At 39.5% G+C, this 22,873-nt stretch overlaps 1 protein-coding gene and 1 long non-coding RNA gene across 6 annotated transcripts in view; both read left to right on the top strand.

Moving 5' to 3' along the window:
• LOC140226030 (uncharacterized) overlaps positions 1-22,873 on the top strand; it is a 234,405-nt gene that overhangs the window by 46,163 nt on the left and 165,369 nt on the right. The gene's annotated exons all lie outside the window — the stretch shown is intronic.
• Positions 1-22,873, top strand: part of LOC109039911 (glycine dehydrogenase (decarboxylating), mitochondrial) — a 138,262-nt gene that overhangs the window by 34,370 nt on the left and 81,019 nt on the right. For all 5 annotated transcript variants that reach the window (XM_072306323.1, XM_019055633.2, XM_019055635.2 and 2 more), the window contains exons 5-6: positions 289-514; positions 12,628-12,824. In XM_072306323.1, coding sequence (XP_072162424.1) covers positions 289-514; positions 12,628-12,824 — 423 coding nt within the window. The remainder of the gene's footprint in view (positions 1-288; positions 515-12,627; positions 12,825-22,873) is intronic.

The following is a 22,873-nucleotide window of genomic DNA, read 5'->3' on the forward strand; positions in this document are numbered from 1 at the left end:
GGGCTCCCCCCCAAAACCCCCCCCCCCCCCCCCCAAGGGACCATTTCGCGGGGCTGAAAATATTTTCATTCGATTCTTTGGGGTCTATTTGCCCATGAAAGTTTTGGTCCCGAGGCTCAATTCTCCGCCGTTTTCGAGAAAAAGATAGTGGACGGGTGGTCTGGATCACCCTGTATAGGTACATTGAACCATTGGTAGTGTTTTCGGAATTATCACGAATTAGTATATTACCTTTGAGTTCCCGTTTTGCTGATCCAATATTCATGAATAGGTAATTCTGTTTTGCAGGTACAACAAAAGGAAGCAGTTGTTGGTATCAAGCAATGTCCACCCTCAAACTATCGATGTGGTTAAGACAAGAGCCAAATCATTCGGTCTAGATGTTACTGTTGCAGACGTTGCCTCAGTCAGTCTCGACAGCAAACAATATTCTGGTGTACTGTTGCAATATCCTGATACCAATGGCGATCTAACAGATTATTCCGATTTTGTTAAAATTGCTCATTCCAATGAGGTAAAAATTTTTCTTCGCATGCTTTTTCATTCAATGTAAGATGTGACAAGTGTTTGTATCATCCCAAGAAAATGTATTCCTTAAAGACACCTAAGATTGAAGAAATTGTAGTTCCCGAATGGAAGTTATTAGAAAAACCATCAAGCATTTTGGGACGAAAGACGTACCTCTTTAAACATCGGGAAGCATAGTCGCCCCTCGATGATTCGGACCCCTTTAATTCTAAAACCTCGATAATTCGCAGTAAAGGGCCTGTTCCGTGAAAAACTCTCTAATTCGAAAAAATCAATGTATTTTGATCTCCTTCGGTAATTTGAAAGGGGTGAATGCAAAATCGACAAAAATCCCCCCCCCCCCCCCCATGGATTATGACCAATTTTCAGTATGTCATTCTTCATTAGGTATAGGATACGCCTTTCCCTAAAATTTCAAGGCACTTTCCGCGTAGCAGCGTTGCCAAGTTGAAGACCGTTGAGCTCCATATCTTTTGAACGAAAAGAGATATTGAGGCGCGGTTTACGCTAAAATTTTCCAAAAATTGCGTTCTTTTGAAATATGTATTCAATTCGATCGTTTAGTAATTTAAGATTGCAATGATGCCATTTTTCATACTTTCTTAAGGGTCAATTTTTTTTCAACCCTAGCACATCGTTAAATGCCGGATTCTCGATTCAAATGAAAATCTGTTCATTTAATTTTTCGTACTTGTCCATTTCTTTCGATATATTATACCTCCCAGGAAAACGATTGGTAGCGGAGATATGAGCAATTTAAGTTCTCGCTCCGTGCGCGCCGACTGGAATCCGGGCGCCGCGCCGCTTGCCGCTCGGAGTCGTTTGCACACTCCCTCCCATTAGCTTCACGATGTCATTCTAATGTATTTTTTTGCGTACTTTCCATTTCTGTCCTTTAAAAAGGCCTCCGATGAATTTTTAGGGGCCTCGTGGTGCATTGTTGCCATTTATGGCTCGTGCTTAGGGTTTTTTCCAATTTTACTCACAATTCTACAATAAAACTTAATTTAAACTGAAAACTGTCGTTGAGGGAAAGAACGTAAAAAAAATAAGAAATCGTGTATGACTTTGTCCTTCGTTGCCAAATTTCTGGAAAAATCTACCAAAGAGCTAAATATTGGAAAAATTGGATGAATCGCCACGCCATGGTTAAAGAAAGTGGGGCACAACTTTCATAATGACGTACGTAACAGATCTCATCCATACAACATATTTAAAAAGCATAGTTGTAATTGGATTCCCACGATGTGAAAATTGTCCGACATGTCACCCTCTGCGGCCCAAGTAGCATTTTTCAACGGAAAAATCGCGATATTTCGCAATTAAATTGCGATTTTTTTGCGATTTTATGGGCGATAAAATCGCTAGGATCATCAACATCTGAGCGATCATCCTCGATCTTTTCGCGATTTTATTACGATTTTATCGGCCCGAAAAAATTGCGATTTTATCGGCCCGAATAAATTGCGATTTTATCGCGATAAGATCAAGGACAATCGCTCAGATATTGATGATCCTAGCGATTTTATCACCGATAAAATCGCCAAAAAAAGGGGTTTACCCTGTTAGCCGATTGCCTTCAGGTTTAGCCGTCAGGTCCTTTGACGAAGACGAGCGTAAAATCCCCGGAGCCTCCGCGGGGATTCGAAGCCCAGTCGCAGCGGTGGTAGGCCAGCATATTGCCACCAGGCTATGGCCGCTATATGACTAACGAGTGCGAATTGAAGCCTCTTCTACATGAATCGGCGCTTCGCAACCGTACAACTTTTGTCATTGCGTTGACTGACACCGAGTTTTCATTATAATTTTTTTTTTATTTTCCCTCCTCTGTATTTTATTTCATGCCTTGAAATACGGTTGGTAAAATAAGGTTCTATTGGTAATCTCATAATTCTGTCTCGGTAAAATTACCAATAATAGTGAGATAGCAAAGTTACCGATGGACCTTGGTAAAAACGCCAACATTTTTTACCGACTGTGGTAGAATAACCGAGATAAAATGGTAAAGTTACGGGAAATTGATTAGGTACCAATAAAAGTGGTACCTACATATTCCTACCTGAAAAAACCAGTAAAAATACCGGTTTTTAGGTAAGCTTACCAGTCTCTCACGGTAACATTACCCATAATTGGTAAAAAAAGTGAGATGAGGTGAGGTTGGGTAACTGGGCAGGAGTTCGGAGAAAAATGTCAAAATTTCAACTTCATGATTTTTTTCCCATCATTATATTGACAGTGGAGGCTACTTTTAAATTTTTTTTAGTAAGTACAACACCTTGTCTAAATGTAGGAAGAGTCAAAAGTCGAATTTCATCTTTCAATTTTTTCCCACAAATTTTCAAAAATTTCCCGTTTTTTTCACCCAGTTACCCAACGTCGTGGGGTAACTGGACTACCCCCCCTTAATTTTTGAGGGGAGCATTATTTTTAATTCTCATTGGCCAGAAATTGATGTCCTGCTCATGAAGGTTTAAGAAAATGTCATTTGAATGTATATAAACATGTTTAAGTGGTTAAGAATGATGTCGTAACAGTTAGCGGCAAAAAAACCCTCAAATCTGAGAATTGAATAACGGTAAAAAAAAATCGTTTCCTCGTAGATAAATGCTTAGAACTTTCTGTATTACTACTTATAAAGTAGTATTGTATACCAGGACACTGTTTGGCCACTTTTAGTGAGATTAAGCATGATACATTTTTAAAAAATGAAAAAAAATTAAGCCGCAAGGCTGATCTGGGATAGAGTCAGGCGCCAAAAAGTTCCCTTAATTTTTAAGGGGGGCATTATTTGTAATTCTCATTGGCCAGAAAAGAATGTCCTTCTCATGAGGGTTTCAGAGAATTTCATTTGAATTTATATAACCATGTTTAAGTCGTTAAAAGTGATGTCATAACAGTTAGCGGCAAAAATGTAATTAAGTAATGCTTAAGTTATGCTATAATTGACTTAAGTTAGAAGTTTAGTGTGCTGGGAACCCTGATTATTGGTCTTTGGCACTTAAAAGTCCACAATAGTCAATTAGTTTTGACATTTTCAGAAGTGAACAAACACCGAAGCACAGCAACCTTGCAATGGGTAACTGGGCAGGTGCCACCACTGCCACCTGCCCAGTTACCTTGGAGTGGGTGCCCAGTTACCCCACAAAGGGAAAATTTTCAAGGTAACTGGGCATCAACCCTTTGCAGCCAGTATTTTCATCCAATTACGTTGTAATTACTCACGCATTACACAAATACGTCATACATGAAGAAGAATTGTCAAAGTTGAATAAAATACTTGCTGGGAGTGAGATATGAGGCTCTTTTCGGGACCACCTCCGGCGTTGTTTTGAAAAAAAAGCTGTCCAATTTTCGGCACTTCACTATTCACCATAAAATTTTTTTTTGAAGTTATGTTTACATGTTCTAGATGGTATTACGTCATAATGAAGGTATGCCAACAGTGAAAACAATTTTTGCACTAATCTGGTAGAAATACAGAGGGTACTGCCCAGTTACCCCACCGCCCAGTTACCCAACCTCACCTTGGTAAAGTTACCAACGAACCTGAGTAAAAACGCCGAGAATTTTTTCTCAGTGTGGGCGTACCTCCCACCATCCAAACCCTACGCCCAACCTCGTATCGAATCGTTCTTACACCTCCGCTAAAGAACATGTTTCATAAGCGTCATTCATGCGTTATTGGGCGTTGATGAGAAATTACAATTTTATCTCTACAAAAGCTCGTTCGATGAAATCGAAATTTAATTGCAATGAAATCGCAATTTAGGTATCGAGATAAATCGCCGTCGATAAAATCGCGATTTTATTGCAATTTAATGCGATGAAATCGCAATTTATCGCGATTTTTTATCCGATAATATTGCAATAAATCGACGTCGATAAAATTGCGATACATTCTTAAATCGCAATTTATCGTGATCACTGCTACTTGGAGGCCTTTCCTTATGTGTAAGGTATATCTTTTTAATGTTTTCCGACCTTTCGCCATCCTCCGTAGGGGTGTATCATTTGTATTTTTGCTGTACTTTTCATTTATGACCGTATAAATTGCTTCTGATGAATGGTAAAAATGTTCCATCTGAATTTGCATGGAAATCAATTGGTTTCCATGAAAGTCGCATGTAATAAGTCAAATCATTCCCATGCAACTTGCATGGAAATGATCTGATTTCCATGCAGCACAGAACTCAGGTGATTACCACGCGGCATAGAAATGAGTTGGTTTCCATGAAAGTCGCGTGGAGGTCAAATTATTTCCATGCAAGTTGCATGGAAATTATGTGTCATCCTCCGTAGGGGTGTATCATTTGTATTTTTGCTGTACTTTTCATTTATGACCGTATAAATTGCTTCTGATGAATGGTAAAAATGTTCCATCTGAATTTGCATGGAAATCAATTGGTTTCCATGAAAGTTGCATGTAAAATCAATCTAGTGTTGCAAATCAAATCATTCCCATGCAACTTGCATGGAAATGACCTGATTTCCATGCATCGCAGAACTCAGGCGATTTTCACGCGGCATAGGGAAACGTAATCGTTTCCATGCAGTCTGGATGGAAATCTATGATTTCAATTCAACATGCATGGACATTTTTCTTTTGCCATGCAATGAGCATAGAATCGTTACCACCATTATTTGAGCAGCTTGTTAACGAAATCATTGTAATTAATGAATCGTGGAAAAAACAGAAACATCAATATTCGACATGATGGATATTCTTTCCACTAATATGAAAGAGCTCGAAACAGTCTTTGTTCATAGAATCAGACTTTTCAATCCCTCATGCGGGAATGAAAACATATTTCCTTGTGAGCTCGACGTAGAGTACTCTATGCGTAGAACTCGCAACACTTCCATGCAGCTCACATGGAAGCCAGACCTTTCCATCCTGTCTTCATGAAGTTGGCATTCCTCTCAGTTTGGCAGGGACATGGAATAATTGCAGATTTTTACCTAGGTACATGAGTTTCGCGGAATTAAAAACTTGTTTAACATGCGCAATTCTGAACTGGACACACGCTCTGGCAGGCGCAAAATACATAAATTACACATCAGAGCCTGAGTGTCACGTTTGAAGCATAATTACGATGTTGAAGGCGCTCCGCAAAGTGCATGCCAGGTACTTGGTACTAATCACGATGGGTCAAACCAGATATGCAAGATTTTATGAAACTTCATGAAATGAAATTTCTGTTGGTAGCATGTCTGTAGTTATAAGCAATGCTACAGAAGGCAGCACTATAGACCCAGCCGCCCAGGGTTGTCGGGCAAGGCAACCTCCAATTACAAGCTGTTTTCCGGTCCTTAACCATGGCGTCATCACAATTAACAATTTCGTTAACTTCAATAATTTTTGGAAACTTCTACACTGGGCTCAGTATAACATGAAACGGTAAAATCTTAATTTTGGTTAGGAAAGAAAGAAAAAAAAGAAAAAAAAGAAAAAAATAGGAGAAATAAAAAGATGAGTCAAACGTACCTAGTGTTTTAAAGAATTCACGGACGATTATTGCGGGTTTCATTTGCAGCCCCCGAAAAATCGTTGACATTTCTTTCTTTTGTGATCGATGTGACAACTGGGCGTGCATGAATGCAGCAAAAAGTGAATAAAGGAAAATATTATTAAATTAAATAAAAAAAAGTGAATAAAGAAAAATAATATAAAACTAAATAAAAAAATGAGTAAAACCTTACAATAAATTATAAAAAATAAAATTAAAGAAAAAAAGAATAAGTGAAGAAATGATTATATACCTAAGGAAAAAAATAAAGTACAGTAAAAGAAATTAAGTAAAAAAATAAAGCAAAAGAAAATAAAGTTAAAGAGTGAAGTTAAAAAAAGAGTCAAAAAATAAAATAAAGAGAACGCCTAAAGTAAAGTTCAAAATAAAATGAAGTAAAAATAAAATATATTTTCAAAAACAAACATATATACCTTTATTCTAAATATTCTAGTTATCCGTTCTAATCGAAGTTACATCCCGGTTTTTCAGCTCCCACTCTCATCGCTTGGTAGGCCTTGTCTCCACGGGACGTTTTCATGGGATTTGTCCCAAGTTCGAATCGCAGGAATGAAACTTCTGGGATTTTTCCCAGTTACCGTCTCCACGGGACGGGGCTCATACAGTCCTGCGACTAGTTTGCGCGGGAAGATAACTTGGTTTAAGTCGAGTATTTAACATGGATTAAAATAAAAATTTCACTCAATTGGCAATTAGTTACATTATTTTAACCAAACAAACATGAACAATGGAGTATTCAACAAAATATCGCATAATTCGGTTACACTTCTTCTTCTTCTCTTAGTGGGTCCCAAGGGTAAAAGGACCATACTTGGTACTGGGAAAAATATTGATTAACTCAAAATTTATCCCAACTTCGTAAGTGGGATTTTTCCCTGGGACAAATCCCGTAAAACGGCCCGTGGAGACAAGGCCAAATAGATCAATCGGTAGGGTCTCTGGCTAGTGTTAGGTAGGTCCCAGGTTCAATTACCGGTGCAGGCTAAAATTTTAACCTACGATAACGCTACTATGGCCTCCCAATAGTTCATTTAATTTTATTTTTCACGATTTCGAAAATTATTTCCTTAAATAATCCTTTGGGGTGCCACTTTTTCCCCAACCACCCTGCTTAACATTTTCCATGAGGCTGATTTTCATGAAGTTGGTTTCCATGCCATATGTGCATGGAAATTTTTCCGTCCCAATTTTCCATGTGGCTTCCATGCAAATTTCGCATCGAACATTTTTACCAGGGAAGGGGCCGCACGATTCATTGTTGCCATTTCTGCCAATTTGTAGGTTTTTTTTTCAATTTTACACGCGTCAGACTGAATTCAACCCAAAACCGTGTACGACGTACACTTACATATTTTGAAATAACGTAAAAAAGTACATCATTATAACGTTCTTTGTAACTTTTCCTTACGTTGCCAAATTTGGTAGGACGTAGAAGGTTTTAGGAAATGAAAAATGACTTTTCTGCAGAATTTTGGGACACTCTTCTCATGCAGCCTCTGACCTTGGGTAAGTGGCCTGTAGCATTAAGTCATACCCAATTATAATTATATTATTAAGTCGAAGTCATAATTCACTTCCTAGAGACATCTACGTCATAATTAATCCAATTTTTGGCACTTAAGGACGATTTTTCTCGAAAATTTGGCAACGTCAGAAAACGTCAACGTCAAAAAACCGAGATCGCAGTATTAGATTTCAAATGGTAAGGGAGAGAAGTGGGGGGGAGGTTCAATTTTGTGGTCGCGGTAACTCGCGCAAATCACGAGATTTTCCCCCGAAATTTTTATAAGAGGTAGATCTTACTAAGTACTAGGCTGGTATTGAATTTGAGGAAATCGGCCGCGCCGTTTAAAAAGGCGAGCTTTGAAAGTTTTAGACGGGGAGTGCGCGGCTAGAGGGGAGCAGGGCCGCACAGTGGGTCACGGGCTGAAAGTTGGTCGACAAGACGGCAATTTAGTCGCACAGTGGGTCACGGACTGAACATTGGTGGACATCGCGGCGATGCTGACCGCAACAAGACCCAAAATTATAGATCCTTTGCCGTGACCACTTAATATTCTAAAGCTAATTGCCTGAGCTGAACGCTCTTCCCCTTTAGTTATGTACTGCCGCACTGATTACTCATTAAAGCTTAAAATTTTTGACTCTGTTTGAAAAATGTTGGACTTTTTGGTTTTGTTTTCAAAATATTTTGGACCCAGCACTCTTTTGCCACCTTTTTACACAGTTCGGGTCACGCTTTTAGGGTATTTTTCTCTTTTTTTCGTGATTCTAAGGAAAATGATTGAAAAAATCACATTTTAAGGGCGGAGCTAATAAACTGCTGTTTCACAGTATTAAATCATGATTAGGAACTATTGATATACCTATGTTTTCTAGAAGTAAATTTTACGCTCTTTTCAACCCTGGTAAAAATGGCAAGTGTTAGGTCAGTGAATTTTCCACTGAGGTCAGTGCAATTTGCTCTGAGGTCAGTTCAGTTTTCTCTGACGTAAGTGTTAAAGCACTTACCCAAGAAGTCAGCACTGAGGTAAGAGGCACTGACGTCGGGAGAAAGACTTACCTAAGTGCAGAGATGTCTCTGAGGTAAGCGGGACTGAGGTCAGGACTTGGTTCAGAGGGTAAGTCTCTGACATCAATCTTAATCGAACCGCACTCACTCCCAAAAAGTAGAGATGGCTCCCCCTTCCCCCACCCTATTTCATTTTTGTGGGGGAATATTTCCTCGGGACACGGGGACCACAAACTTTATCTTTCAGAGAGGCATATTTTGTAGAAGGTGGGATTTTCTAAGAGGGAAGGAAAACTAGTTTAAGTAGCCACACTCTTGAATAATTTGTTTTACCCTCTTCGTTTAAGATGGCACTTAAATAATTAAAACACAACAAAAAATGAGATCGATAAAAATATTATCACCGCTAAAATATGTATTTAGATATATTTATTTAAGCATTATTATTTTTTTATAAAAAAAATAGTTTTAAATTTGGTTTTAATTTTTTTCAGTTTTAACTGTTTTTAAAATGTTTCAGTCTCAATTTTTTTTAAAATTTTCCTACTTTATTTTCAATTCTTTTCTAACTTTTTTACTCCTTTACTTTCAATTTTTGTATCTGCTAATTTATATTTTTTGTATAATTTCAACTTTCATTATTTTTTGCATCATTAGCTTTAATTTTGAATTTTAGTGCGATCCATTTTTTTTTCAAAGAAACGTAACTTACAAAACTTCATTTACATGTTGATTGATTAAAAAAGAATAATAGAAAAATTAAGTAACGGATTCACATTCAAAGACAAAATCATCATTTGCTGGCAAAATTACCCCAATGGGGGCCCTGAAATGGTAAAATTACGCCCCTAACACGTACACGCGCAGGTAGTGTAGTGGTTCAATCGCTAGGACGATCACCGAAGTTAAGTTACGTCGGGCGTAGTTAGTACTTAGATTGGAGACCGCATGGGAACGAGCGATGTCCCCTGAAGATTGTGATACTTGCTTGGGATTGAAAACTCACAGCAGCCCTCCCTGATCGTCAAATAGTGACTTAACGTACCTGGCAGATCGGTAATTAACGAAATTTTTGCCTGTACAGTATTTCTGGGAGTTTCCACTCCGCTTACGTCTGAGACACTTAGGTCAGTGCCGCTTACATCAGAGGCACTTGCCTTTGGAACAGACCTAACACTGAGGTAGCAGATCAGCGCCCGGAAGCACTGACATCAGTGCTTAAGTCTGTTCCAAAGGCAAGTGCTACTGATCTGAGCACTTGCCATTTTTACCAGGGAATGAGCATAACAGTTTTTCTCTCAGATAATCGAAGCTGGAGGTATGAAGCAAAGTTTGTCCTAAAATCAGCAAAAATGCGCCTTCTTTAGGTAAAGCTAATTTTTGAAGAAAATTTTGATTTCACGACCAAAAAATTAAGTTCGAAAAAACAAAGGAGGGTGATTTCGGTGGGAGATTTTACGTTTTTTCCGTTGGTTTTTTTTTTCATGAGATGATCCGTTCAGGAGATATTTGCAAAAAGCAAATCGTGGGTTTTCTCAATTTTGAAAAATTCAAAATGGCGGCGCCCTGAGGACCAGCCAATTTTCCTGAAGTTAATATGGCCATTTTCGGGCTTCTTCAGCACCTTGGAATCGAAAAAAATTGGTTTGGTTCGAAGGACAGAACCCATGTTGACCAGTGTTATTTTCATCTCAAAGCAATCGTTCAACACTGTATTACAATTCTGCTGATCTATCGCTCATCCATCGGACAGAATCACAGCGTAGAATCACAAATAGTTTGATCATAAATGCGCGATAGATGAGATTTGCAGATCTATAGCCGGGATCTATGAAAGTAAATAATCAGCCTGCTGGAATGTTTCACAATAAACGTATACATCTACGTTCTTAAAACGTCCGATGTTATCTGGGAAGCGTCGGGCGCCAACAAATTCCGCTCAGTCCGCTGCCTTTCCTACCGGTTCTCGGATGTGTTCAGTTTTTAAGTGGATTATAATGAAGGCTAAAGTCATCTTTTCTCAAGAGGAGGTGGAGCTGTTCATTATTAACCTCGTCCAGCAGAACCCACCAATTTACAGGTTGAATCACAAGGAGCTCAAAAATGTAACACTCCGTATTGTTTCCTCTGAAGTATTAAAGCGTTTCTTATCCCCTGAGTGTTATGCATAGCCTCTCCTTACTAGGTATTGGAGTCACGTGATTTGTAACCCTGTACCTACTTTAAATCTACCCTAGAGACACAAAGACGTAAAAAAATCTGTAAAAAAAGACGCAAAAAGGACCAAAAGTGAAATGCTGATATAGTCTTTTTTAAAAGAATAATTCGAAAAGAGTACCTACGAGGTTTTTTACGTAAAAAGATCGAGTCCCTTTAGGTACGCAAAAAGTTATGTACAAAATAAATCATGCCTCTTAAAATTTATTAAAATGATAATTCGTAAAGAAAAATTTAGACTTTTTACGTATCTGGATCTGTCGTCATTTAACCCTTCTTGAGACCATCTTTCAAATAATTTATCTCCCTGTCGGGAATTGAACCTGGGACCTGCCTAGCGGGAATTGAATGCGCTGCCTACCGAGTCAACGAGGCTTTAGTATGAGAGGGACGAATTTGCGCTGTGTACGCGAATATTTTTATTGTTGAATATGCGTGAGAGCGAACTGCTGAATATTTTTTGAACTTAGAAAAAGTGGATGAGGGCAAAAAATAATATTTATCATGGGTATTTTAGAGATGGATTTACCTACTTTCAAAAGTACCTTTGTTGTTCATGAATATGTAAAAATAAAAAAGTATGTACATTTTGATAAATCGTCCCCTTTTTTTCTTTTTCTTTTCCTAAATTTAATTATAACATGCATCAAATTTTTATGAGAATGTTTTAAACCATTTCAATAAAGATAAGTAATTAAAATCTCAATTTTTTAAAAACTTTGGTTTCTTAGTTCAAAACAATGTGTTTTTTGCATTCAGTTTTCGGGCTTAACTTTTTTTACAAAAAATCTTCAGGGGGCCTTAGAATTTTTGGCGTAATTTCCTTGTAATAAAAACTACAAAGGTATTTCCTGTTCGGTCAATTTAGCGAATTTTCAGTAGGTACAGACATTCTCCCCCAATTTTTTGTTTTCAGTAACCAAAAGTTTTACATAAAAAATAGATGTTCGAAGAGGTAAAAAAGAAAAATAGTGATATTTTACGTGAAAAAGTCAGAAGAAAATTAAGTGACGACAGTTTTGTACGTAAAAAATCGTAGTTTCGGTAGGAAAAAATCTGTCCTCCTTGAATTTCTTTCTGACCTTTTTTACGCACAGAAACTACGATTTTTTACGTATATGATTTTTTTCTGAATTTCTTTCCCCTTTCTTTCTTTACGTAAAAAATCGCGGATTTTTTACGTAAAGATTTCAGTTCAATCCCCCAAGTTTTTTTTTTACGTCTTTAATCACAAATTTTCTACTTTAAGTTCTTGCGATTTCTTGCGAGTTCTCTTATACGTACATCTTTCGTACTCGTAAAATTTACCAGTTTTAATTTTTTTTTTTACGAATTATAATACAAGATATGCTACCAGAGTATGCCCTATAAGACTATAAATATATTCAACCTCAGAGCGGGTCCTTCTAAAATATTCTTTAAAAAGAGCATCGTCGTCCATTACTTAGATGGCAAGAAATCAAATTAGTGTACGCTTCTTCGCCGCGAAAAAAATAATTTTTGATTCACGGGCCGATTGCCGAAAATACTGCACATAAACGGGCATTCGAGAAACTCCTTCATCAAACAATGTAGGTATAGATGAAAAAAGCGCGTCAGCTAATTATCGCATACCAAAACGAACCAGTCCGATCAAAGAAAATGGGAGGAATTGACAACGGACCGCAGTGGAAAAAAGTCCATGAATTCCGCTCCTCAGGTGCCGTGCTCCAAATTTTGAGCGTCTTCTCGCTCTCGACCCGGGAGCAGCGTTCACCGCTGGTGTCCAGACGCTGCGGAAAGCCGCTCCTGAGGTTCCGCATCTTTATTCTTTAAAGCTTCTTTACTCTTTTTCGCTCACAGGTTTTAGTCGTTTGTGCCACTGATCTCTTAGCTCTCACATTGATCAAGCCTCCAAGTACTTTTGGTGCGGATATCTGTATAGGAAACAGCCAACGTTTTGGAGTGCCCATGGGATATGGTGGCCCTCATGCAGGGTTTTTCGCCTGTAAAAAGTCACTCGTGAGACTCATGCCTGGCCGCATGGTCGGCATTACAAGGTACCCAATATTTTCATCCCATCGCTTTAAATGTTAAAAATTTTATAAATTTCAGAAATATTTAGCCTGCAGCCGTGTGCATTTATGTGGCCTTATTTTATATATCGACGGTGTGAGCCGGCAATCACATAACTCGGTTTTCGACGTCGCAGTCTTCCTGTCTTACTTTATTTGTCAAGCGGAAAACTGCTCAACGCGCAATTCTTTAAAACTGCCGTGCATAAATTTCAAGGAATGATGTCAATTTGTTCTCCTTTAAAAAAATAACAAAGAGGCAAGGATTTTCAGACAAATGAGTTATGTGATTGCCGACCTACACCTTACATTGTGTTCTACACCTTATCCAAAATTTGGTATATTTACTTAAAATCTATTTTTAAGTGGGGTTTTTTTTTTGTCTGAAAAACCATACCTAGTCTACTCAATTGTGGCAGATAATTCTTCATTTGCTTACAAAATAATCCCAATAAGATACACCAGTGAGTATAAAGGCATAGTTACGGGTGCAGACTGATGTACTCAGCGAGTAGATACCTGATGCCCTGTCCTTAAAAGTACCTTTGACCTGCAGCCTCTTCATCGATCGGCATGGGTGGTTGTTCTTTAATTTACACATCGTAAGAACAGAAGTTGGACAGGTATCCTCCTCATATGCTGCGCGTAGTTATCTTACGGATAGAACAAATCTGTGTCCATGTAGAGAAGTCGCGCGTTACTAATACAAAATTTTCGGACGATCCAATTTCTTCTCAGATTTTTCCTGTAAGTACCGTTCTGCAGTCAAAAATATTGGTCAAAAGACGAAAAAGGACTACGTCCAAAACGGGCCGTTTGGGGCTCGAGGCTGATACCTCTGAGACTTGCCCTATTCATTCATCAAACAATGCCCCATCTCTTTCCAAAGTCTCAAGCCCCCCAAAAATGTTGGGGAGACGCGGTGGGGGCTTAAAGTTAAAAATCACCAAAATTTTCGCGAATTTGTCACTCGAAAACCAAGAAATTTTGAAAAACGCGGTTTAGACGAGCGTTTTCAGCGTGCCGAGAGCTGTCAGAAAATGCATGACATCATAGGGTTTTGTCAACTTCAGCTCGAGTTGTCGCCTCCGAAGCTCCGGAACGCTCAAAAAAGACCCCTTATTTTTTCACGTTCGAGCCGATTCCAAAAAAGCCATTTTAGTATTTTGATAAAAAATTGATATGTTGTTCCTGACTCTCTTTAGCCCCTCTAGCTCTTTACCGTGTGCTGGGTAAATGTTTTGGTCGCGAGTTAAAAGATCGGAAAGGAGCGAAGGTAGGGAAAATCGGCTATTTTAAACTACGCGCGCGGCGTTGATCGGGAGGAAAACGTCCTCTCCCACTCAGTTCTGCGAATCACACTCCGCGGCCGAACTCATATTGTTCCCAGTGTCCTCCGATCAACGCCGCGCGCGCACTTTAAAATAGCCGATTTTCCCGACCTTCACTCCTTTCCGCTCTTATAACTCGCGACCAAAACATTTTCCCAGCACACGGTAAAGAGCTAGAAGGGCTACAGAGAGTCAGGAACAGCATATCATTTTTTTTTATCAAAATAATAAAATGGCTTTTTTGGAATTGGCCCGCACGTGAAAAAAGGGGTCTTTTTTGAGCGTTACAGCCGCGCTTCGGGGGCAATTACTCGAGCTAAAGTTGGCAAAACCCTACGATGTGGCACATTTCCTGAGAGCTCTCGTCACGCTAAAAACGCTCGTCTAATCCGCGTTGCTCAAAAGAGCTTGATGCAAAAATGGCTTTTTTCGCCACCCCCCTCTGGAATTTCTTCAGACTTTGTCTATTGATTGATCATACTTGAGCGCGCTTCTTTCCCCAAATTTTCAGACCCCCAAAAAATTTTGGGGGGGGTGCTAGGGGGGTGGAGGTCAAAACCTGTGAACCTCGATACCTCTCGAACGAAGAAAGATATCGAGGTCCGGTTTGGACGAAAAATCGTTTAAGATTGCATACTTCAAGATTCTAGAGGTCAAAATCCCGATATCACATTTTTAGGTCAACATATGTGCTTTTTCCAGTTTATAGGTCTAGAAAATTTCTTTTAAACGAGAAATTTACAAAGATCTCAATTTTTAATTTGAACCAAAATCAGTTTTTTAAATTGTTCGTCTCTTTCCGCATCCAACGAGTGGTCCATTAGGCTGGGGAACTAAACGGTTCCGGAGTTATGATCGATTGAAGTTTCCGCTCAACGCGCGCCGACCGATTTTCGCGCGCAAGAAAGTCGGATTTGACTGTTATTAAATCAGATTGAATGTTCAAACTGAGCAAAATGCATTATTAGGGACTCTGGAGGGTCGCTGAGCTCAGAAATTACGGATACTTCCAAAAAATTCACGTTTTTAAAATTACAGCTCCGTAGTGGTATTTTAGAGGCCCACTAAGCGCCGACCGGCCGCTGAGTGGTCCTGTACGGAGCTGTAATTTTAAAAACGTACATTTTTCGGAAGTATCTGTAATTTCTGAACTCAGCGACCCTCAAGAGTCCCTAATAATGCATTTTGCTCAGTTTGAACATTCAATCTGATTTAATAACAGTCAAATCCGACTTTTTTGCGCGCGAAAATCGGTCGGCGCGCGTTGAGCGGAAACTTCAATTGATCATAACTCCGTTTGGTTCTCCAGCTTAATGAACCACTCGTTGGATGCGGAAGAAGACGAACAATTTAAAAAACTGATTTTGGTTCAAATAAAAAATTGAGATCTTTGTAAATTTTTCGTTTAAAAGAAATTTTCTAGACCTAAAAACTGGAAAAAAGCATATATGTTGACTTAAAAATGTGATATCGGGATTTCAACCTTTAGACTCTTAAAGTATGCAATTTTCGAGATTTTTGAATTTTTATAAGATTTTTTGTCCAAACCGGACCTCGATATCTTTCTTCGTTCGAGAGATATCGAGGTTCACACGTTTTGACTTCCACCCCCCCCCCCTAGCTCCCCCCCAAAAAATTTTTTTGGGGGTCTGAAAATTTGGGGAAAGAAGCGCTCAAGTATGAGTAATCAATAGACAAAGTCTGAAGAAATTTCAGAGGGGGGGGGGGCGAAAAAAGCCGTTTTTGCATCAAGTTCTTTCTTTGTTTTCGAGTAACAAATTCACGAAAATTTTGGTGATTTTTAACTTTGATCCCCCGCCGCGTCTCCCCAAAATTTTTGGGGGGCTTGAGACTTTGGGAAAAGATGGGCATTTTTTAGTGAACGAATAGGGCAAGTCTCAAAGGTATCCGCTCCGAGCCCAAAAGGACCCGTTTTGCACGTAGTCTTTTGTAATTCCCGATATGTCAATTTATAAACCCGGATCAGTATGTACATGTACTTACGATAGATGTATCAGGTATTGAAATGGGGGTGAAAATGAGGAATTAAGCGCAATCGATAAATCCATTCTTCGACCTATCCATTTCAATTTTCGATATTTTGACTTCGATTTTTCATCTTCGACCTAACGAAATGTAACGTTACTATCGATCGTTCAACTATCGATTTCGACCTAAGTGCTTATTTCCGGCCTATGGAAATGCCACCTAACGTTTTCCCATAAGGATTTTGTCCGTATGCGGTCCCTGTCGGCATAGGGAATGTCCGCGCGGTACGGAAAAATGCGCGCTTGGGATCACTGGCCCACGACAAATAAAATACCTAGACCGTTTTAGTGTTACGTCATATTTCGAGATGTATCGCGATTTTAGGCCTTTGTGCTCTGACCGGGATTCGGTAGGTTCGATTTATATGGGATTTCCCATTAGGAACGGAAAGCCAATATTCAAACGCTGCTTCTGGGTAGTTTCAGACAGTTTCTGCCGGATTTTCTTGTCCATCAATGATGAGTTCTATGTATCCTCAAACGTACGTTTCTGTCTGTTGAATCCCCAATATCGCATCGGATAAATTAATTATACTCAATGTATCGAATCAAGTCCCGGAAGTGAGGTTATGTTACCCCTTTGTTTACATTCATGTCTGGGACACGGAAGAATATCATTTCTTCGTTTTTATGAAAAAGGACGAAGCATTTGTCCATCAAAGGAGTTCATGATCATTATTTAATTCTCTAGGTTGTATTGTTCCGACGATAATGTGTGGACATCGTGTGGGGATAAGTAAAACTGTTGTTGGACAACCCGCTCACCGCTGTCGATACTTACCTTTCTCTAGATGTTATAAGAAGATTCTAATGGATAATATGAAACAAAACTGAGTGATTTGTGGCTGGAACGAATAAAGCACAACACTTTAGGGGGTTGAAAACAAATATTAGTGTCCAATATTCAACTAATTAGTTGCGAATGTTCAAGTTTTGTCATTATAGATAGAATCTAATAAAAAACTAACGGAAGAGACGCGCAGAATCGATTTTTTCTCCCATAAATTAGTGACGAGCAGAGGCCAAAATAAGAATGTAAACAAAGGGGTAACATAACCTCACTTTCGGGACTTGCTTCGATACATTGAGTATAATTAATTCATCCGATGCGATATTGGGGATTCAACAGATAGAGACGTACATTTCAAGATGTATAGAACTCATAATCGATAGACAAGAAAATCCGGCAGAACCTGTCTGAAACTATTCCGAATCAGCGTTTGAAAATTGACTTTCCGTTCCTTATGGGAAATCCCATGTAAATCGAACCGATCGAATCCCGGTTAGGGCACCAGGCCTGAAATCGCGATATATCTCAAAATGTGACGTCATCACTAAAACGGTCCATACGGCAAATCAGAAACTCCGGGAATGGAAATATTCTAAGTCCACCGGCAGACCATGCACTCCGCGTTTGTCTAGGGTCTCTTTCTGGAGAATATGAGGGGCCGTTTGTAACTAAAGATACGAATGTTGGCAATGTATAAGAAATGTGCGGAATATACATATGAAATATTCAAGATATATAGGAAATGTTGAAATATATTTACGAAATCGTCGCAATATATATGAAATGTGTCAATATATAGGAAATCGACGTCACAATATATATGGCGAAACTTGTTCGATATACAGGGTGATCCATAAGTCCTTCCCGTTCCCTATAAATTTTTATTTGATTGAGGCAAAGATTTGAAACTTGGGGGATGTTCCTAGGTCATAGCGAGCTACTTTCTGGCCCACATAAATTTTCCGAGGGCCCCTTTTGGGGAGGGGGGACGGAAACCGATATTTTTTCAATTGGGAAGACCCCCTTTGTTTTATCTTGTTCGAAGGAGTATAAAAAGGGTAAAACCAAAGTCAACAGCTCAAACCGTTTCAAAATGGCGTTTGGTTGAAATTCAAGATGACCAAAAATTGACACCGGTTATTTGTCAATGGGTTTGCGCAGAAATCGGTATCTATGGGTATTTTGATAATAGTAAAACGAATTTAAAGTTAGATTTTCTACAAGAAACCAACAATTTTCCAAAATTGGTCGAAATTTTAAAAACTCGGGAATTTGGGATATTTTACTATGAGATTAACAAATTTGAACTTACATTTCTTAGAAAAAGAAAGAAAAGAAAAAAAAATCGGCCATTTTGGAAATTTATTGTTTTTTAGAAAACCTAACTTTACATTCGTTATCAAAATACCTAGAGATACCGATTTTCGCGCAAATCCATTGACAAAAAAGCGGTGTCAATTTTCGGTCATCTTGAAATTCAACCGAACGCCATTTTGAAACGGTTTGAGATATTGACTTCGGGTTTACTCAAAAATTTTCCTTTTTTCATGCTCTTTCGAACGAGGTATAACAAAGGGGGTCTCCCCAATTGAAGAAATAATCGGTTTTCGTCCCCCCTCCTCCCAAGGGGTTCCCCGGAAAATTTTAGGAGGCCAGAAAGTAGCTCCCTATGACCTAGGAACATATCCCCCAAGTCTCAAATCTTTGCCTCAATCAAGTAAAAATTTAAAGGGGACGGAAAGGACTTATGGATCACCCTGTATATCGCATGAATTTCGCAATATATATTGTGAAGTCGAGTTCCTATATATGAACACATTTATTATTCATATATTGAACGATTTTCGCCATATATTTTGAAATCGATTTCCTGTATATTGACACATTTCTTATATATTGCGACGGTTTCGTATATATATTTCAATATTTCCTATATATCTTGAATATTTCATATATTCGATCATTTCTTATACATTACCAACATTCCTATCTTTGTTTACAAATGGCCCTTCATATGGAGTACACGGTCTGATTACGGATCTTTTCCGGACTCTATACTAGGGATCTAGAAGCAAAGTGGGTACTCGCATACCCCTTCTTACGGCAGAGAACAACAGAATCTCCCAGCCTGATGCCAGCTTTGCTTCCAGATCCCTACTCGATACCACCAGACTTCAGAGACGAGTCAAGGAATTCAGGACCTGGAAAACGCCTGAAAGTAGCACCAGCTCTCCTATACATTACGATTTTATGTTCTCTCTGCACCATACTAGGGATCTAGAAGCAAAATGGATACTCGCACAATATGTATAGCCGTAGACAAGTCGTACGTACCGGGAATTTAACTCGGTACGTATTCTTATTGGAAAATCCCGTTTTTCTGCGCACAAGTTCTCTTAGTGAGAGTAGAATAGAAAAGTCCTTATGGATGAAATGTATTAACAGCGTGATAAAGTATTTGTTCTAAAACTTTCATCTAAATATTAATTTTCCTCGTTGAAATAATCGAGCTCTGAGTGAGGACCTCAAATGGCGGGAAAACGTATTGTTTCTTCGACTGTACGAGATTCATATTCTCCCATCATGCTCTGCGCGATGGGACTAGTCCATTTCGCGCTTCGTTGCGACTAGTCCACAATCCGAGACTCTCACCGGCTGGCTGGGAGATTCCATTGTTTTCTGCCATAAAAGGGGGATGTGAATACCCACTTCGCTTTTAGATCCCTACACCACACTAACAATTAACTTAATTAGGTTTTTCGATTCATGGATTGGCGGTGGCGGTGTTGCCAAGCCGAACCAGACATTATATTATTTGATTTTACACCGCCATGCAATGCTATAATTAAGACGAAGATCGATTGACGGAGTTGCCTAGTCAAACCAGCACTTAAAATGGTTAATTGTTTGCACCATGAGGCAACGTTGTAAATCGTTCGAGGTAGGTCAGGTAACTCAACACCACCGCACTTAGGTTAGGTCACTCGACAACGTCGTATGGTCGTAAATCATTCGACTTAGGTTGGGCCTTATGGCCGCGCCTCTTCCGAGTCTCTTTCTTTCATGGTTAGAGGTGCGTTATTGATAGGCAACGGGCCTCAACGGAAATTACCCAGTGAGAGCGTTGCGAGTTTGACGATCGTTCTTGAACCTCCGTTGAAACAATACCTGTTACCCGGCGACTGTCATGGCGGTTCAATGCTCGCCGCAACGGCTTAGCACTTTCTGCGGCTACTAAATGGAGCATTGAGCGTTGAGGACGTAAATAAAGTCACATGACAGTAGTTGGGCCTTAGTTGGACAACGGGTAACTCCGCGGGTAATTCACCGAGATCATCTCCGTTTTCTACCCCGAACGCACTAGAGTACCTTTATACAGGGTTATCCAAAAGTCACTGACCACCCCTGTAACTTTTTTCCAAATTGAGATAGAAGTTTGAAACTTTGGGAATGTTCCTCGGTCTTAAGTAGCAACTTTTTGCTCCCCCCAAAATTTTGGGGGGCGGCCCCCCTTAAGGGGGGCGGTGGCTAACTTTTTTTTTCAAATGGCAACCCCCCCTCCTTTGTGATACCTCATTCGAAAGATAATAAGAAAAGAAAATTTTTGGCGCAAACCGCAGGTCAAAATGTTCATTTTTGACAGAATCGCGGCCGGTCTAAGTTCAAAATGGCGGAAATTTGGCATCTCCGTTGTTTATTGACGGATTGGTGTGAAACTCGGAATTCTAGGGTTTTTTGAGACGAGAAAAACGATTCTGGCATTGGTTTTCCAGAAAAGTCATTCCTTTTTAAAATGGCGGCCTAGAGCGGGAAGTGAATATTTAGGCTGCATATCGTTGGATTTGCATGAAACTTGGTATCTGGGGGTATTTCGGCACGAGAAGATCGAATCTTTCATTGGATATATGGAATTTTGACAAATTCCGAAATGGCGGCGGAAAAATTGCGGGAAATCAGTTTTACGGCCCTTTACCGATGGATTAGCATGAAATTATTTGATATTTCAAGAATCTAATGAAAGATTCCTTTTAATCCAGCCAAAAACCGCCAGGATATCGAATTTCATGCAAATCCATCGGTAAACAGCCGTAACACTGATTTCCCGCCATTTTGGAATTTGTCAAAATTTCAGATATCCAATGAAAGATTCGTTCTTCTCGTGCCGAAATACCTCCAGATACCAAGTTTCATGCAAATCCAACGATATGCAGCCTAAATATCCACTTCCCGCTCTAGGCCGCCATTTTGACCGCAACCAATGCCAGAATCGTTTTTCTCGTCTCAAAAAACCCTAGAATTCCGAGTTTCACACCAATCCGTCAATAAACAACGGAGATGCCAAATTTCCGCCATTTTGAACTTTGACCGGCCGCGATTCTGTCAAAAATGAACATTTTGACCTGCGGTTTGCGCCAAAAATTTTCTTTTCTTATTATCTTTCGAATGAGGTATCACAAAGGGGGGGTTGCCTTTGAAAAAAAAAAAGTTAGCCCCCGCCCCCCAAAATTTTTGGGGGACCAAAAAGTTGCTACTTTAGACCGAGGAACATTCCCAAAGTTTCAAACTTCTATCTCAATTTGGAAAAAAGTTACAGGGGTGGTCAGTGACTTTTGGATAACCCTGTAGACAGAGTATGGCCATTTCTGTTCCGGTTTTTCATTGGTCGCGAGCGAATAGGCTGACACGATGCTCTTCGGGCCGTAAATAAACATGAAATAAAAAAACAAGATGGCTGTTATCAGCAAGGAAGTTTGAGGTTATGCGCATCTTACATCCTCCTGTGATAAAGGTGAAAGGCGATTTAACAATGTTTTCATGTGTTTTTCGTGTGTTATTCGTAGATATGCTGGTTTAAATTGTTACTACCGTATAATTCATATTTTTTTTCAAATTTAGCTTCTTATCGATGTTACGGTGAGCCGCCATCTTGTTTGTTTATTTACCGCCCTAAGAGCATCATGAAGCCTAAAAACTTGTTGACCAATCAAAAAGCGAAACAGTTTTCCTGTAGTAAAAAGATACAAATGGCCATACTCTGTCTATAAAGGTACTCCAGAACGCACGTTAAAGTACTCGACAACGTTGTAAATCGTTCGACTTAGGGTAGGTGGAATTTTTAAAGGTCGAAGATCGTCGATTGAGCTTAGTATGATCAAGCAAGATCGATACTTAGATTACATTTTGATAGCTCGAAGATAGATAAGTAGATACTTAGGTCGAAATCGATAGCTCAAAGATCGATAGGTAGTTAGATTACTCGACACCGGCACATTTAGCAGCACTGCACTTTTCAAGCATTACGTAACGCACTTTTTCCGATTTTTTTACCTGCCTCCCCCCTTGCAACGCACCCGTAACGCAGCCCTACACCCCATTTTGAATTACGTGACGCTGGCCTGACTCCCCCCCCCCCATTTTAAAAAAATCGAGAAAACGCTGAAAAAACAGCTTTAAAAAAATTCGGGTTAATTTTTGGAGATATTTCGCTGGGTCACGCGTCGAAAAGATTTATTCGAGAAGGGCGGAATTTTCAATTTTTTGCACGTGTTCTTTCAAAGCCCCCCCCCCCTTCTTCGGCTCGGATTTGTTACGTAACGCTAAGCTTGAACCCCTCCCCCGTGTAACGCACCGTAATGCTGGCTCAAATCCCCCTCCTCTCTAAGTGCATTACGTAATGCTTTAACGGCCCCTTACGTTAGGTAACTCGACAACGTCGTAAATCGTTCGTTTTTGTTAGGTTAGGTTAGCCGATACCACCTCATTTTAGGTTAGGTTTCATTTCCATAGGTCGGATTTGTTACGTATCGCTAAGCTTGAACCCCTCCCCCGTGTAACGCACTGTAATGCTGGCTCAAACCCCCTCCT

Source organism: Bemisia tabaci, chromosome 1 (assembly GCF_918797505.1).
Source record: "Bemisia tabaci chromosome 1, PGI_BMITA_v3".
Lineage (NCBI taxonomy): Eukaryota > Metazoa > Arthropoda > Insecta > Hemiptera > Aleyrodidae > Bemisia > Bemisia tabaci.